Genomic DNA, 18,352 nt, shown 5'->3' on the forward strand with positions numbered 1-18,352 from the left:
AAGTTGCAATAGTCTATTGATGTGCACAGCAAGTGTTAATTCTCAACCTCAGGAGTCAGGACCAGTACTATATAGATTTAACCCCTCCTTCCAGGTCCTGGACCCGCTCAGAAAGGCTTATCTGGCAGATTATCTCCAATTCAAGTGCAGATGACTACCTGACAGGGCTCAGTGACTTCAGGGAAGATCCCATGCATCAAGAGACATTGCTTATAAAGAGGAGGGGGAGAAGGACTTGTATCAGTCAGCCCCTTGCCACTTCGAGGACAACACTGGAGAAGGGGTCTTAGAGAGCACACTATAGGGTCACCTATGGCAATGAGCCTCTGCCAAGAGACCGTGGATAAGCAGCAACAGTTCTTCTCCAGAACGCAGGACGAGGACGATGAGATTGATATCTTGGGAGATGATGACAGCTGTGACTTTCTCCAGAGCAGATCTTCAGACTCAGATACTGGGGAGATGTCCCCCGGAAAGCCCTGCTGCCTGGAATCTGAGAGCGATTCATCTGGAGAGGGTGAGACCAAAGAGACTACCATAAATGTTGGAGGCAAATCCAAGAGGAACTTGGTGAAACCCCCATACTCCTACATTGCCCTGATCACCATGGCTATTCTGCAGAGTCCCCACAAAAAACTGACCCTCAGCGGAATCTGTGACTTCATCAGCAACAAGTTCCCATATTACAAAGATAAGTTCCCAGCCTGGCAGAACTCCATCAGGCACAACTTATCTCTGAATGACTGTTTCATCAAGATCCCCCGGGAGCCGGGCAACCCGGGCAAGGGCAACTACTGGACGCTGGACCCAGCCTCAGAAGATATGTTTGACAACGGGAGCTTTCTCAGAAGGAGGAAAAGGTTTAAAAGACATCACAGCGAGTTCTTAAAAGACAGCTTGATGGTGTACCCACCTCTGCATTACTACAGGTCCTACAGACCTCTTCACCCACAAACCTTTGTACAGCCAAACCCCCTGGCACCACTACCCATAACTGAACGACTAGTAATCCCTGGGCATCAGCAGATCCCTTATCAGGATGTTATAAGGGGAAAACTTTCCAGCAATATCCAGGGACTGAACACAGAGCTAAAGCCGAGGGTAATAGGCGGACAGCAAGGGAGCCCCCCAAACAAGTGCTCCTTCACTATAGAAAATATCATGAAAAAACCTGAACCCGAGGTGTCAGGCCCAAACTTTCCCCAACCCTGGAACTACAACCAGTTCATACAAAGACCCGCCACTATGATCCCAGCAGTCCTAAATGTAAATGCAGGACCTCTGGTAACCTCCTATGGGACCAGACAGTACTGTCACATGCGGTTTCCTGGCGGCTTCTAGGAGATCCATGGACATGAACTATACCAGAACCTGAGCAATTCATTATTGGACTCCAGGATTTGATGCTCTTCTCTTTTGAACCAGTCTGGACTGTGAAAGCTTGAAATGACTTGCATATATATGTATCTTACTGCACACACTACTATGACAGTGAATGGTTGTGATGTTTTGTAACGCTGAGTGGAGCTGATATTATTTGGATGTTATTTAATAGTGCAGTTATGCTTCTCTTACTCTTTGTAAGATGTAAATATTTAAGATATTATATTATTTATTGTCATTGATATTCGTGGTATCTCCATATGGAATAAAATAAAATGAAAAGCACAAGTGTATTTCGTATGTTTATATTATCTAAGTGATGCATCATTTTATTGCCGCACAAGGTAACCTAGTGTGCGATTTATCACATGACATAACGATATTACTGTATTCACACTATAAGCATAACATGGCATACAATTAAATAGGGAAACTTTAGTTCATAGTCACAGTATATATATATGTATATATATATATATATATATATATATATATATATATATATATATATATTTATAAATGGATTCAAAATGTTTATCATTTTCTTACATAATATTCATATATATTTGATCAATTGGAACGCAAAGTGGCAGTGCAAGAGTTTTTTTTCCAGTCAGAATTAGATAATTATTTCAACGTTTACTACAAAATAAATAAAAATATAAATAGTGAAAATATAACTAAAAATGTTGCAATGAATAAAACAACGAATACATAACGAAAAATGAAAAAAAAAAAAAAAAAACAACAAACAACAAAACTAAAACGCCACTAATATGCAAAGAATTACGGAGATGAAGATATTGCTGGGCAGAAGAGCAGGTAAAGAACATCGGATTCATAATGTGAAGATAGTCAGAGATACTATCTATCTATCTATCTATCTATCTATCTATCTATCTATCTATCTATCTATCTATCTATCTATCTATCTATCTATCTATCTATCTATCTATCTATCTATCCATCCATCCATCCATCCATCCATCCATCCATCTCTCTCTCTCTCTCTCTCTCTCTCTCTCTCTCTCTCTATCTATCTATCTATCTAATATCTATCTATCTATCTCATATCTATCTATCTATCTATCTATCTATCTATCTATCTATCTATCTATCTATCTATCTATCTATCTATCTATCTATCTATCTATCTCATATCTCATCTATATCTATCTATCTATCTATCTATCTATCTATCTATCTATCTATCTATCTATCTATCTATCTATCTATCTATCTATCTATCTATCTATCATCTATTATCTATCTATCTATCTATCTATCTATCTATCTATCTATCTATCTATCTATCTATCTATCTATCTATCTATCTATCTATCTATCTATCTATCTATCTATCTCATATCTATCTATCTATCTATCTATCTATCTATCTATCTATCTATCTATCTATCTATCTATCTATCTATCTATCTATCTATCTATCTATATATCTATCTCATATCTATCTATCTATCTATCTATCTATCTATCTATCTATCTATCTATCTATCTATCTATCTATCTATCTATCTATCTATCTATCTATCATCTATCTATCTATCTATCTATCTATCTATCTATCTATCTATCTATCTATCTATCTATCTATCTATCTGATACATATGTGATATATATGGAGATATGGATAGATACATAGCTAGAAATTACATAATTTAAAAAAGATAGATGTAAGACAAATTAAATACAATTCACACATGGAATATATAGAATAGATTGATAGATACGAGACATATACATATGAGATTAAAAAAAACCGATAGATACTGAATGTAGATATGAGGTAAACAGATGGATAGACAGACGATATATATATTTTTTTTCCGTTTATTGAATCGAGCACAACCTTAATAGAACCACCCAGTAAGTAAAAGAAAACATATTTGCCTGTCATGACTCAGTAAATAATAGTAGATAGATACATTTTATTAAGAACAACAAACAGACAGCTAATACAGAATATGTCATTGATGTCAAGTAAAAACATAATAATAACTTATAACTTAGTACTACACAAAATAACCGTATTAAACCTAGGGTGTTAATGACTTCATGCAACTATATCACCTATTATAATAAACATTATGCAGTATAATGATTGGTTCTTCTCCATCATCACCATCATTATCATCATCATTCATAGAGGTAGTTTTTATTTAGTCCATGCGTCTATATGGCTATAAGACAAAACTACAAGAGATGAAGAGACCATAAGATGAAGGCTTGGGAGGTTACCTGTCTTCTTTATCTATTTTGCTTCCCAGTTCTGTCTCATAAAGCATTTAGGGAATGCACGAGGCTAGTTGTAGATGGTCACTATGAATGAATTGTATATTTTATTGGGTGTATGTGATATGCAAGGTGATAGATTCCCACACATTGCACAGGGAGGAGGAACTAAGGGACAATACTGCACTGAAACCCTTTGTGAGATTTTCTTCCCTAAGACAAACAAGGTTTCCAATTAACAGCAAGGGATGAAACATTGTGTGTACTAACATCATTTTGTATAAATTAACACATCAGTCTTTGATATCACTCATGAAAAGATAAGTAGTAGTATAGCTCTACCTAGTTATCAGGTCTCTCTCTCTCTCTCTTTCTCTCTTTCTCTCTCTTTCTCCCTCTCTCTCATTAGTCACTTTGCACTCCTCATTGTGAGATGAATGGGTTTTTACAAATTCATGGGTAAACCACCAGAACTATCTAAAATAGTTGTTTTTTTCAGAGACTAAGGTTATGTCCATCTTCTCAACCAATTTTTTTTTATCATTCCAATGCATCTAAAAGGCAAAATAAAGCAAATTTGCAAATAGTATTAAATAATTCTCATTGAGAAAGACCCTTATATGATGATGGGTCGAAACATTGCACTTTTTGCTATGTATGTATATATGATCAATAAACACCTTTGGCAGTGGGGTAGCTATAGGGGTCGCAGCGGTCACAATTGCTACCAGGCCCTGAAGCCGGAAACAATAGCCCAGCATGCTGCGCTATTGTTTCTGGTAAAACCACGGACACTCCGACAGAACCCATTAGGGCATGGCCAGATGTGGCGTGTTTCTGCCGCCACTGTCCGCATCAATGCCGCACATAATCTGCGTTGCAGATTCTGTTGCGGCTTTGCCTAAAATGGGCAGGAAATTGATGCGTATTAGGCGTTGCGTCTTCAGGTGAAGAGTACTTCCCTTCTCTCTATCAGTGCAGGATAGAGAGAAGGGACAGCCCTTTCCCTAGCAAAAGTCAAAGAAATTCATACTTACCCGGCCGTTGTCTTGGTGACGCGTCCCTCTTTCGACATCCAGCCCGACCTCCCTGGTTGACACAGCAGTCCATGTGACCGCTGCAGCCTGTGATTGGCCTGTGATTGGCTGCAGCCGTCACATGGACTGAAACGTCATCCCGGGAGGCCGGACTGAAGGAAGAAGCAGGGAGTTCTCGGTAAATAGGAACTTCTATTTTTTTAACACGTTGATCTATATTGTGATCGGAAGTCACTGTCCAGGGTGCTGAAACAGTTACTGCCGATTGTTTAATTCTTTCAGCACCCTGGATAGTGACTATTTCCTGATGTCGCCTAGCAACGCTCCCGTAATTACGGGTGCACACACGTAGTCACCCGTAATTACGGGAGCCCCATTGACTTCTATGGGCCTGCCCGTGCCGTAATAACGGTCCGTGGTTACGGGCGTTTTTACGTGCATGGGGCCTCAGTCTGGCTATAGACCTAGAAATACATAGGTCCAGCCAGAATGAAGAAATATCATGTTCTTAAAACCCATACGCTACGCAACACACATAACATCTGCGGATTTCATTGCGGAATTTTGAATCTCCATTTAAGTCAATGGAGAAATTCCGCAATGGGTCCGCAACAAGTCCGCTACACGTCCGCAACAGCCAGTGTATGCTGCGGACACCAAATTCCGCACTGCAGCCTATGGTCCACAGCGGAGTTTTCCGCAACATGTGCACAAACCTAACTAAAAAGCAGTGGAAAGCAATAGAGAAAATGTCCGCTGCGGATTTCAGAGCAATTCCGCCACGTCTGGCCATGCCCTTAGGGTATGTTCACACGCTTAACCAAAAACATCTGAAACTACGGAGCTGTTTTCAAGGGAAAACAGCTCCTGATTTTCAGAAATTTTTTAAGCCACTCGCGATTTTCTGTGCATTTTCGCTGCGTTTTTTTATGCCCGTTTTTGGAGCTGTTTTCAATAGAGTCTATGAAAAGCGGCTTCAAAAACGTCCCAAGAAGTGACCTGCACTTCTTTTTCGCGGCCGTTTTTTTAAACGCCATTTTTCCAATTGCAATCAATGGGCAGATGTTTGGAGGTGTTCTGCCTCTGATTTTTCGGCCGAAAATAGCCCGTGTGAGCATACCCTTAAAGTCAATGGGTTCTGTCGGGCACCAGTTGTCTCCAGCACTTCCGGCATTTTCATTGTTCTGCTCTGCTGATGGAGCAGAATAGTGGAATGCCGAGCGCAGATGTGAACAGGGCCTTACCTGGTTACTAGCGATCATTCACCTACTTTTGAAAGTAGGTGAATAACCACTAATAACTCCTAGAGCAGGAACTCCTTTGTATCTGAAGGGGTCCCCGCACAAGGTTTTGTTAGTCGCACACACGCCCGAGATATGCCAAAATTCTGGCAAATCTCGGGTTGATCCTTCAAGCATTGACATCTCTAAGCTGTCATTGGTTCGTATACATCACGTGCTGCCCGGTTACATAAGTACCAGGGGCATAACTAGGAAAGACTGGGCCCCATAGCAAACTCTTGCCACAAGCAGCCCCCCTTATAAATAGTGCCCCCTGCAGAATGTGCCATACAGCCCCCTGTAGACAGTGCTATATAGCCCCGCCTATAGACAGTGTGACACCCCATTTGTAGATAGCGTCCCCACCTCCCCCTTGTAGAGAGTGCCATACAGCCCCCCTGTAGATATCGCCATAAAGCCCCCACTGATATAGCGCTATACAGCTCCCACTGTATATAGTGCCACACAGCCCCCCTTAGTAGATAGTGCAGCACAGCCCCCCTTTAGTAGATAGTGCCACACACAGACCCCTGTAGATTGCACCACACTCAGCCCCCTGTAGATAGAGCCACAGCCCTCCAACTTGTAAATAGTGCCATACAGTTCCCCATGTGTATAGTGCCACACAGCACCCCTTGTGTATAGTACCACACAGCCCCCCCTTGTGTATAGTGCCACACAGTCCCCATTGTGTATAGTGCCAAAAGGCAATGGCGCATCTGAGAAAGTTGTATCAGCCAGGGAGACGTCAATCAAACATGGAAAGGTGGGTTTGAGGCAGGACTATGTGACTCTTCAGGATAGCGGCACCGCCCCATGACCCTTTAAGGAGTAATTAGCATATAGTGTGCGCCGTTTTAAAAGTGGATTTTAAAGATTTTGCTGCATCTGAAAAAAACATACAAGGGAATGGTTGAAAATATTGTCAGGTCATGTATTACCGCATGGTGGCGGCTCAATGGGTTAAAACTACCAGACAGGTTCCCATGAAATATACAATGAATTGAGAACAATTCCATCTGCCCTGCAATTTTGTTATTATAATTATATCCTATATAATTACAGCTCCAGAACCAAGCTCAATACATATATACAGCACCAGAACAAAGCTCAATACATATATACAGCACCAAAACCAAGTTCGATACATATATACAGTACCACAAAAATCTCAGTACATAAATACAGCACTAGAACCAAGCCCATACATATATAGAGCACCAGAACCAACCTCAGTACATAAATACAGCACCAGAACAAACCTCAGTACATAAATACAATACCAGAACCAAGCTCAGTACATATATACAATACCAGAACCAAGCTCAGTACATATATACATCCCCACAACCAAGCTCAGTACATATATACAACACCACAACAAAGCTCAGTACATAAATACATCCCCAGAACCAAGCTCAGTACATATATACATCCCCAGAACCAAGCTCATTACATATATACAGAACCAAAACCAATCTCATACATATAAACAGCACCAGAACAAAGCTCAGTACATATATACACAACACCAGAACCAAGCTCAGTACATATATACAACACCAGAATAAATACATCTCAATTTAGTGCAACCCCTGCCCTATAGGTTTGTACGGCGTAAAACTACAGCTCCCAGAATGCTGGGAGATGCTGTTTCACAAAAAAAAAATCATACCACCATCATCTCGCTGCAGATCATACAGCGACTTCATTACTGATTAGAGGCAGAATAAACATTAACATTAAGTGACTCACCGGTGACGTCTCATATTCAGACCTCTATGATGGATTTCTCCCGGCCACGACACATTTCTGCAGTTTTCCGCTCAGATGTCTTCAGCTCCTCACTTTTAAAAGATTTCTGTACCTATAAAATTCTCAACACCTCTAAATATAATAGCGCCATACACTGCACCTCTAATTATAATAGCGCCATACACTGTGTCCCTGATTATAAAAGTACCATACACTGTGTCCCACACATACATCGTGCCCTCTGTAGATAGTGCCCCCATAGCCCCCTGTAGACAGTGACCCCCATAGTGCCTCTGTAGATAGTGCCCTACATAGAAGCCCCTGTAGATAGTGTCCCACATACACCGCATTCCAAATTATTATGCAAATCTTATTTTTTGCTGATTTTCCTAAATAGTCCATGCAAATGACAGTCAGTATAATCTTCAAGCCATCAACCGTTGGAGTATAATGCAAATTTTATTGAACAAATCTCCTAATGATAGCAGATTTTTTTTTAGAAGTAAAAAACTCAAAATGCACTGTTTCAAATTATTATGCACAACAGAGATCAAAACATTTTAAAGGTTGTAAAGAGAACTAAAATGGTAATTTGTTGAATTTGCAGCATTAGGAGGTCATATTTACAGAAATCAAAAGCTCTTTCAATCAAAAAAAAACTTAACAGGCCAAGCTACATGTTAAAATAGGACCCCTTCTTTGATATCACCTTCACAATTCTTGCATCCATTGAATTTGTGAGTATTTGGACAGCTTGTGCTTGAATATCTTTGCAGGATGTCAGAATAGCCTCCCAGAGCTTCTGTTTTGATGTGAACTGCCTCCCACCCTCATAGATATTTTGCTCGAGGATGCTCCAAAGGTTCTCAATAGGGTTGAGGTCAGGGGAACATGGGGGCCACACCATGAGTTTCTCTCCTTTTATGCCCATAGCAGCCAATGACACAGAGGTGTTCTTTGCAGCATGAGATGGTGCATTGTCACGCATGAAGATAATTTTGCTACGGAAGGCACGGTTCTTCTTTTTGTACCACGGAAGAAAGTGGTCAGTCATAAACTCTACATACTTTGCAGAGGTCATTTACACACCGTCAAGGACCCTAAAGGGGCCTACCAGCTCTCTCCCCATGATTCCAGCCCAAAACATGAATCCGTCACCTCCTTGCTGACGTTGCAGCCTTGTTGGGACATGGTGGCCATTCACTAACCATCCACTACTCGATCCATCTGGACCATCCAGGGTTGCACGACACTCATCAGTAAACAACACGGTTTGAAAATTAGTCTTCATGTATTTCTGAGCCCACTGCAACCATTTCTGCTTGTGAGCATTGTTTAGGGGTGGCCGAATAATAGCTTTATGCACACTTGCAAACCTCTGGAGGATCCTACACCTTGAGGTTCGCGGGACTCCAGAGGCACCAGCGGCACCAGCGGCTTCAAATACCTGTTTGCTGCTTTGCAATGGCATTTTAGCAGCTGCTCTCCCAATCCTATTAATTTGTCTGGCAGAAACCTTCCTCATTATGCCTTTATCTGAACGAACCCGTCTGTGCTCTGAATCAGCCACAAATCTTTTCACAGTACGATGATCACGCTTAAGTTTTCTTGAAATATCCAATGTTTTCATACCTTGTCCAAGGTATTGCACTATTTCACGCTTTTCGGCAGCAGAGAGATCCTTTTTCTTTCCCATATTGCTTGAAACCTGTGGCCTGCTTAATAATGTGGAACGTCCTTCTTAAGTAGTTTTCCTTTGATTGGGCACACCTAGCAAACTAATTATCACAGGTGTCTGAGATTGATTACAATGATCCAAAGAGCCCTAAGACACAATACTATCCATGAATTTAATTGAAAAACTAATAATTAAATGATCATGACACTTAAATCTAATGTGCATAACAATTTGGAACACGGTGTACAGCCCTCTGTAGGTAGTGCCCACATATAGACTCCAGAGCTTCAAGGCAATAGTGCTAACCACTGAGCCACTGTGCTGCCCTACATATAGCTTCCCCTATAGATAGTGCTCCACGTATAGCCCACTTCTGTAGATAGTGTCTCACATATAGCTCCCCCTGTATATAGTGTCCCACATATAGCACACCCTTGTAGACAGTGCCCTACATATATCCCCCCTGTAGCTAGTGCCCCACAAGTAACCCACCCCTGTATATAGTGTCCCACATATAGCCAAACCCTATAGAAAGTGGCCTAAAAATAGCTCCCCTATAGATAATGCTCTACATATAGCCCACCCCTGTATATAGTGTCACACATATAGCTCCTCCTGTATATAGTGCCCACATGGACCCCCCTGTAGATAGTGCCCCACATCCCCACATATAGACCCCCCTGTATATAGTGTCCCACATCCCCAAATATAGACCCCCGAAGATAGTGGCCCACATCCCCACATATAGAACCCCCTGTAGATAGTGCCCCACATATAGATTCCCTGTATACAGTGGCCAACATCCCCACATATAGACCCCCCCTTGTAGTTAATGCCACTCACAGTTTTATTAGAAAAAAACAAAAAACTTTACATACTCACATGATCCCGTTCCCGCGCCGTCCGATGGCAATGCAGATCTGCTTTCTTCTGAGCAGGTCTGCTGGAGCTAAACGACGCGTCGTTCAAAGGCGCTGATTGGCAGGGCAGAATGACTTGCCCCGTCAATCAGCGCCTTTCAAGCACGGAAGCGGCGCGATGACGTCATCGCGCCGCTAGCATCGTTGAAAGGTCACTGATTGGCGGGGCAAGTCATTTTGCCCCGCCAATCAGCGTCATTGTAAGGCCATTCAGCGCTAATGCATGTATTTGTACCTGCGTGAGATAGACGCAGGTACAATTACTGCAAGACGAGGTGGCACGGGGCCCCCTCCAATGCTAGCGATGCCTACGGCCCATACATGTTAGAGGCTTGGCGGCGCGGGCCCCGTAGTAGCGGCGCTACCACTGTACCAGCCATAACGGCTGCTAGCTGCGCCACCGGGCATATGGGGGGGGCGTGTCGGCTGGCGGCACGGGCCCCCTCAAGCCACGGGCCCCGTAGCAGCCGCTACGGCTGCTAATGTGGTAGTTACACCACAGCTAAGTACATTGTTCTAATTTTAAAATTAGTCCAATGACAGGGATAACCTGGAGGCTGATATTTTTAGGTTAGAAAGGCCAGAAACCGTGGCCCTTCCCATCCTGGTAATGCTAGCCTGTTGCTGCTACGTTGCATCTGGCTGGTTATGAAAAATGGGGGGGGGCCCCAAGTCATTTTAAAAAAATAATAATAATAATTGGAAATATGATGTGGGGTCCCCCCATTATTCATAACTAGCCAGATACAACATAGCAGCAGGCTAGCATTACCAGGGTGGGAAGGGCCATGGTTTCTGGCCGTTCCCAGCCTAATAATACCAGCCCGCGGCTGCCCCAATGCCCTGCTATCGCTACAGAATGTTCGGGTACTGGATCGCAGTCGACTCTTCCTGGTACCCCTGGTGGCGGTGGGTACCAGGGTAATAATAGGGGTTAGTGCTAGCTTTTTCACCGGCTAACATTAAATCCCGCCCTAGTAACGGACGCTGTCAATTCGCCAGCGGCCTTTACTAAGGCAGTAGTAATAAAATTGAAAAAAATACAAAGACAGAAAAAAAAATATTTTATTGAAATAAAAAAGTCATGCAACCGTCGTTAACCATTTTATTGAGAATAAAAAAACAGCAGTCATCGAAAATAGTCCCCGAATCCGAAGTAGTCCAACAACCAGACCTGTAAAAAAAGACAAACACACATAAAAAATTTGTAACGGAACCCCTCCAACGGAATCCCTCAACGGAAAGCCAACGCTGATGTGAACAGGCCCTTGGGGTGCGTTCACACATGTCAGTTGCATCATCAGCATCAGTTTTTTTGTCTCTCAGTGATCACAACTGATGCAAAAACTGATGCAAAAATGTATCAGTTGCCATCAGGCTTTTTCAAGATTTTTACTACAAAAACATCAGTTTTTACCACAATGGTCCACAAAATGGTATCCTAGGCTCTGAAAATGTGCCCCTGTATATAGTGCCACACACTCCCTGTAGATAATACCACAGTGCCCTCTGTAGATTGTGCCACACCCCCCCCTTTATATAGTGCCACACACTCCCCGGTCAAAGAGTCGGCAACGCTGTGGACGGGGATTCCGCTTCAAGAGTTTCCCCTGATGTCACTGTCCATATATGGACAGAGACATCAAGCGGAGCGCTCCAGGAGCGGATACCTCCCTGCTCTGCTATAGTGCCGTTGCTACCGCTGTAGTAGTGGCGCCGCCGGCCATGGGGGGTCCCGTCCCTGTAGCTAATGCCGCAGTGCCCTCTGTATATAGTGCCACACCCCCCTGTAGATAATGCCAAGGTTCCCTCTGTAGATAGAGCTACACCCCCTGTAAATAGAGCAGTGGCCTTTGTTGATATTGCCACCCCCTGTATATAGTGCCACACACCCCCTGTAGATAATACTGCAGTGCCCTCTTTAGATAGTGCCACACCCCCGGTATATAGTGCCACACATGCCCCTGTAGATAATGCTGCAGTGCCCTCTGTATATAATGCTACAGTACCCCCTGTAGATAATGTCACACAGCCCCCTGTAGATAGCGCCACACAGCTCTCTTGTAGGTAGCGCCACACAGCCCCCTTGTAGGTAGCGCCACACAGGCCCCTTTGTAGGCAGTGCCACACAGCCCACAGCCCTCTTGTAGGTAGCGCCACACAGCCCTCTTGTAGGTAGCGCCACACAACATATTCCCCTTGTAGGTAGCGACACACAGCCCACAGCCCCCTTGTAGGTATTGCCACACAGCCCACAGCCCCCTTGTAGGTAGTGCCACACAGCCCACAGCTTCCTTGTAGGTAGTGCCACACAGTCCACATTCCCATGTAGATAGCACCCCCTCCCTGTAGATAGCCTGTAGCTCCCTGACGTTACTGGCTTATCTTGGAGAGGAATCCCCGGTCAAAGAGTCGGCAACACTGTGGACGGTGATTCCGCTTCAGGAGTTTCCCCTGATGTCACTGTCCGGATACCTCCATGCTCTGCTATAGTGCCGTCGCTACCACTGTAGTAGTGGCTCCGCCGGCCATGGGGGTCCCGTCCCCTGCCCCGATGGGCACCCTCATGCCCGGTGTCATCGCTAGCAGTCGCTATGGCTGCTACAGCGGCAGCGACGCCACTGAGTGAAGAAGCGGCCCGGCGGAAAGGCTGAGTCCCCGGGCCTGGGCACTGCTAAAACAAGCAGGGGAAACAAGCAGGGGAAGGGAGCCAGCGCAGCACCCCCTTCAACCTGCTGGGGTGATGCGCCATATGCAATGGCACAGGTCGCACACTCCTAAGGCCAACCCTGGGTGAGAGGGTATTCGTCAGGGTCTCCCCCTGGAGCAGAATCACCGGCAATGCTATGACCGGGGATTCCGCTCCTAGCTCACATCCACCTTCCCGCCGGGTGCTGCCGGAAGGTGGATGCGGCAGCACCCGGCGTTCATCCGGCCACCATTAAAATAGATAGGACACGGCGCCGGACCTCCCTGGGAGCCGGAACCAAAAACTCTGCAGGTAACGTTTCTAGATCCGGCTCCCAGGGATCCGGCTCCCAGGGATCCGTTCTAGCAACAGTTTGCCTCCGGCTTCTCTTCAACACGCCGGAGGTAAACTGAAGTGGACGCCGGACATATGTGAACGGCCCCTAACACATAAAAAAGCAAAGTAATTATTATAATTACCTTTCCATGAAGAGAAGTTGGGGGGGGGGCAAAAAGGAGTTTTGCACCGGGGCCGATGAGCCTTTAGCTACACCTTGACCTTTGGAACATATTAGAGATGTGTGCTGTTGTCTAAAAACTATTGTAAAGATTAAAGATGTCAGAGGGCTTTGCCTGATATAGGATGGCATGACACCATCTCATAACAGGGCTCTGTGCTGCTTCACACTTCTTTTTGACACAACAATCACCATTGTGACATCATCACAACAATCATCAAAGTAATATGCTCCTTAAATCTCAATTTTGATTTAAATATGCAATATTTTTCAACTTACAGTATAAATATTAACATAAATTCAAATCATACAAGTTAAACACCAGATGTTTCAGTCCTACCCGAACTTTTATCAATGGTTCTCTATAATATTACATTGACTGTATGTTAGTACTGGAAGGGTATGTTCACACGGCCTATTTTCGGCCGTTTTTCGGCCTGTAAATGGCCGAAAAATGGGAAGCAGAACGCTTCCAAACATCTGCCCATTGATTTCAATGGTAAAAACGGCGTTCTGTTCTGATGGGTCGTTTTTTTACACGTCCGTTTTGAAAAACGGCCGCGTAAAAAACGGCCGCAAAAAAGAAGTGCATGTCACTTCTTCAGACGTTTTGGAGGCCATTTTTCATAGACTCTATAGAAAAACAGCTCCAAAAACGGCCATAAAAAACGCCGCGAAAACGTAGCGAAAAACGTGAGTGGCTTAAAAAACGTCTGAAAATCATAAGCTGTTTTCCCTTGAAAACAGCTCTGTACTTTCAGACGTTTAAGGTTAAGCGTGTGAACATACCCTTATAGTAAAACACAATTTGTTGTAAAATAAATGACAAAAAGTTATGTATATGTATATACCCATTGTTAAATTGTTCCATTAGGTAAAAAGTACAAAATATAAGTGTAACTTTCCCCGCTCAACTCCGTTTCATTACTTGTTCAAGGCGTCCTGCTCCACACCGCTCTCCTCCTTCCTCCTCAGTGTCTGGCATACGTTCTCTCCGCTGACGCTTCACGCTGGGTCCTAGTGCATGCGCTGTACCCTGTTTTCTTGAAGGGCCAGTGAGTGCCAAAATTAAAAAAAAATATATAAAATATAAAAAGCTCTTGCTCTCGGGACTCATTGCCAGAGAAACTTGGTTCATCTCGGGTTCATTGTGTTCCAAGAAGTTCTCCTGCTAACTAGTGTTTGGATTGCAGTGTTTGACCTCTGTTTGTACTTTTCACCATCCATGCTTGCTGCCTGCCCTAACCTTTTGCTACGATACTGACCTGACCCTTTTCATGCTAAGAGGATGAAACGAAAATCACTGTACCTGGTAGATTGGAGGAACTTTGGTCCTGAGGAGAGATCCTGGGAACCCGTGGAAAAATATTCCCTCCGGGAATTATATTGCCTATTTCCCAATAGGCCTAAAAAGAGAGGGCGTAAGGGGGGTACTGTAACTGTCCCCACTCCCTACTGCCATTTGCTTACCTGTTCCCGGTGTCCGGGTCCACGCCGCTCTGCTCCTTCATCCTTGGTGTCTGGGTCTTAGTGTGCCTCCTGACCCTTATTTTCTTTAAGTTCATTGCCAGAGCAATTTGGTTCATCTTTTGTACCATGTGTTCCAAAAAGTTCTAATGCTAACTAGTGTTTGGATTTCCGTGTTTGACCTCTGCTTGTACATTTGACCATCTGTTCCTGCCGCCTGCCCTGACCTTTTGCTACGATGCCCATGACGAATCCAGTCACCTGCCCTGACCTTTTGCTACGATACCCGTGAAGAACCTAGCCGCCTGCCCTGACATTTTGCTATGATACCCATGATGAACTAAGCCACCTGTCCTGACCTTTTGCTATACCTGACCATGCAACACCTGACCTTTTGCTATACCAGACCATGCAACACTTGTTACGTTAGCCTTCACCAAAAGAGACTAATCTGGGGAGAGCGAGCTTGGGTTTTCCTGCAGTGAAGACTAGATCCCTGTACAGAGGTTAAAGGGTAAAGACCAGAGAGTTCCCTAAGACTCTGCTCCCAGGACTTGCTCCAAATCAAATCCCTTGGTGACAAGGTGGGTTCACACCACCCTCTGCAGGACGAGTGACAGACAATTCCTTGGGCTCTGTGACATTTTGCATAGGCCATGGACCGCATTGGCGAAACTCTGCCAGAAGTTTCAGACCTGGCTCAGGAACTATCCAGGCAACGAGTTTGCCAAGACCAGCTGTACCAAATTTTACAGAACATCTCGTTTCCTTTGAATGTCATATCAGCTCCTGCATCACCTGTGGTGCCTACGCCACCACCTCTATCTGCTGCATGTAGTCCAGGATTGTATCTACCTACTCCCCCACAAGATGAAGGTTACTCCAAGCCTTTTTAGGGGTTCTTGCACCAATGTACTCTCCATTTTGAGGTGATGGTGCATTAATTTGCTTCTGATTTTCCTACTAGGATGGATGATTTGATTTCCTTGGCTACTCGTACTGATAGACATTTCCATAAGAGATAACAAGAGACAGACAGTGCCCATCAGGTATTTTGACTGGCACCTACGTTACAGAGACCTCGTCTTGCCTCTATCTCAGCTCCTCCAGACGTACCCATGCAGGTGGTAAGTGTAACGTCCACAGTCACAGTGAATGCACATTCTGCTTCAGGGGTCCAATCTTTAGCATTTACCCCCTTTTTGGTGAGGGCAGAAATGGGAGCGGTAAGCGACGAGAAGTTAGGGATGAACTGACGATAGAAATTTGCAAAGCCCGAAAACCTTTGTATAGCAGGAAGACCTTGAGGACGAGGCCAATCTAGGATAGTCCATGATCGAACACGATATACCCCAGGAAGGGCAAGGATTTATTTTCGAAGCTGCACATTTCTAATTTGGCATAGAGTTTGTTCCCCCTTAACTGCAACACGAATTGGTAAACATGCTTCCGGTGTGTGTTTTCAGATCAGGCGAGTAGATCAAGACATCATCCAGATATGCCACCACACAGACATACAGTAAATCTCGGAATATGTTGTTCACAAATTCCTGGAACACAGCTGGAGCATTACATAATCCAAAGGGCAGCAAAAGATACTCGTAGTGGCCGACTCTGGTGTTGAATGCGGTTTTCCACTCGTCACCTTTACGTATACGGTTCAAGTTATAAGCCTCACGTAGATCTAGCTTTGTGAAAAACTTGACGCCACAGATTCTATCGAAGATCTCAGAGACCAGTTATAAGGGGCACTTGTTTTTGACAGTGATCTAATTCCGATCACGATAGTCTATGCAAGGCCGGAGGGATCCATCTTTTTTCTCTACAAAGAAAAATCTGGCTCCGGCTGGAGAAGTTGACTTCCTAATAAATCCCCTCTCGAGGTTCTCCTTGACATATGCCGACATGGCTTGGGTCTTGGGCAGAGTGAGAGGATATACCGGCTCACGAGGAGGTGAAGTCCCAGGAAGCAACTCGGTTGGACAGTCGTATGGGCAATATGTAGGCAAGGTTCAGCTTCCTTCTTGTTGAACACGTCTGTATAGCAGGCATATTGCGGAAGTAGACCAGGGAGCGAGACACTAGAGGTCGGGCAAGATGAACCATAGGCAAACAGATGTGTTGACAACGGGGTCCCCACTGAAGAATTCTCCCAGAATTCCTCTCAAGGATGGGAGCGTGCTTGCGAAGCCAGGGTAGTCCCAGAAGGACTGGGTAAATAGCCTCAGGTAGAACAGAGAAGAATATATTTTCTGTGTGTAACGCTTCCACTTGTAATCTCAATGGTTCAGTGATGGAGAGAATTGGATCCGTTCACCGAAGCCACCGCTAGAGGTTTCCTAAGGAGGGTCGTGGGTAAGTGGAGACAGTCTACAAAGGCCTGGTGTATGAATTCCCTGCCGCTCCAAAATCCAGATAGGCTGAGACAGAATGGGATGCTTCACCCATGAAGATAGAGACTGTGATCGAGATTCTAGAATAGAAATTTGCAGAGAGCTTTGATTCACCTAGGGTAGTCTCTCCTATCAAACCTAGGTGCTAGCGTTCCATGACTTCTGAGGACACTGATGCACAAAATGACCCCTTTTCCCACAGTACATACACAGGTTAGCAGAACGTCTGTGCTGCCGCTCTTGGTACGATAGTCTGACCTGGTAAACCTTCCTAGGCTCTTCGAAGGTATTAGCGGAAGACGGTAGCAGGGGTCCTTGAAAGTTTGACGCCAGTCTAGGAGCCTTTTTCTCTCAGGGGGCTTCTTGAGAGTGTTCCCGGAACCTCAGGTCTATGCTGGTAGCCAATAGAATCAGGGCATCCAGAGTATAGGGGAGATCATGACCTGCCAGCTCATCTTTGATCCTACTGGCTAATCCTTGCCAGAATGTCACCACCAGGGCCTCATTATTCCAAGCTCCGCTGTGAAAGTATGGAATTAGATTGCATATTCTCCAACAGTCGAACTTGTTTGACGGAGGGACAGAAGGGAAGCAGCAGCTGAAGATGTATGGCTTGGTTCCTTAAAGACAGTACGGAAGGTGTTCAGGAAGAGCAGCAAATTAGTGGACTCCGGTCCCTCACGTTCCCAGAGGGGACTCGCCCATGCCAAGGCTTTGCCAGACAACAGACTGACGATGAATCCTATCTTCGTCTGGTTTGACGGGAACAGGTGGGCATGCAATTTGAAGTGGATCTTGCACTGGTTGAGAAAGCCTCGACAGGCTTTGGAATCTCCATCATGGCAGGATAAAAGTGGCAATTGAATTCTATCACGGGAACTAACTGGAGCTGCAGCTGAAAGAGGAGTCCATGGAACTACAGCTTGTGGAAGTGCCAGAGTAAGGACAGGAGCAATGTCCAAGCGATTGGCTATGGTTTA

General features: G+C 44.5%; 1 protein-coding gene across 1 annotated transcript; it reads left to right on the forward strand.

Moving 5' to 3' along the window:
• Positions 1-318: 318 nt before the first annotated feature.
• Positions 319-1,341, forward strand: LOC142742394 (forkhead box protein D5-like). Its single transcript, XM_075852098.1, has one exon. It carries the CDS (start codon positions 319-321, stop codon positions 1,339-1,341), a length of 1,023 nt encoding a protein of 340 aa, XP_075708213.1.
• The last annotated feature ends 17,011 nt before the right edge of the window (positions 1,342-18,352 follow it).

The sequence above is a fragment of the Rhinoderma darwinii genome, chromosome 1, assembly GCF_050947455.1.
Source record: "Rhinoderma darwinii isolate aRhiDar2 chromosome 1, aRhiDar2.hap1, whole genome shotgun sequence".
Classification (NCBI taxonomy): Eukaryota; Metazoa; Chordata; class Amphibia; order Anura; family Rhinodermatidae; genus Rhinoderma; species Rhinoderma darwinii.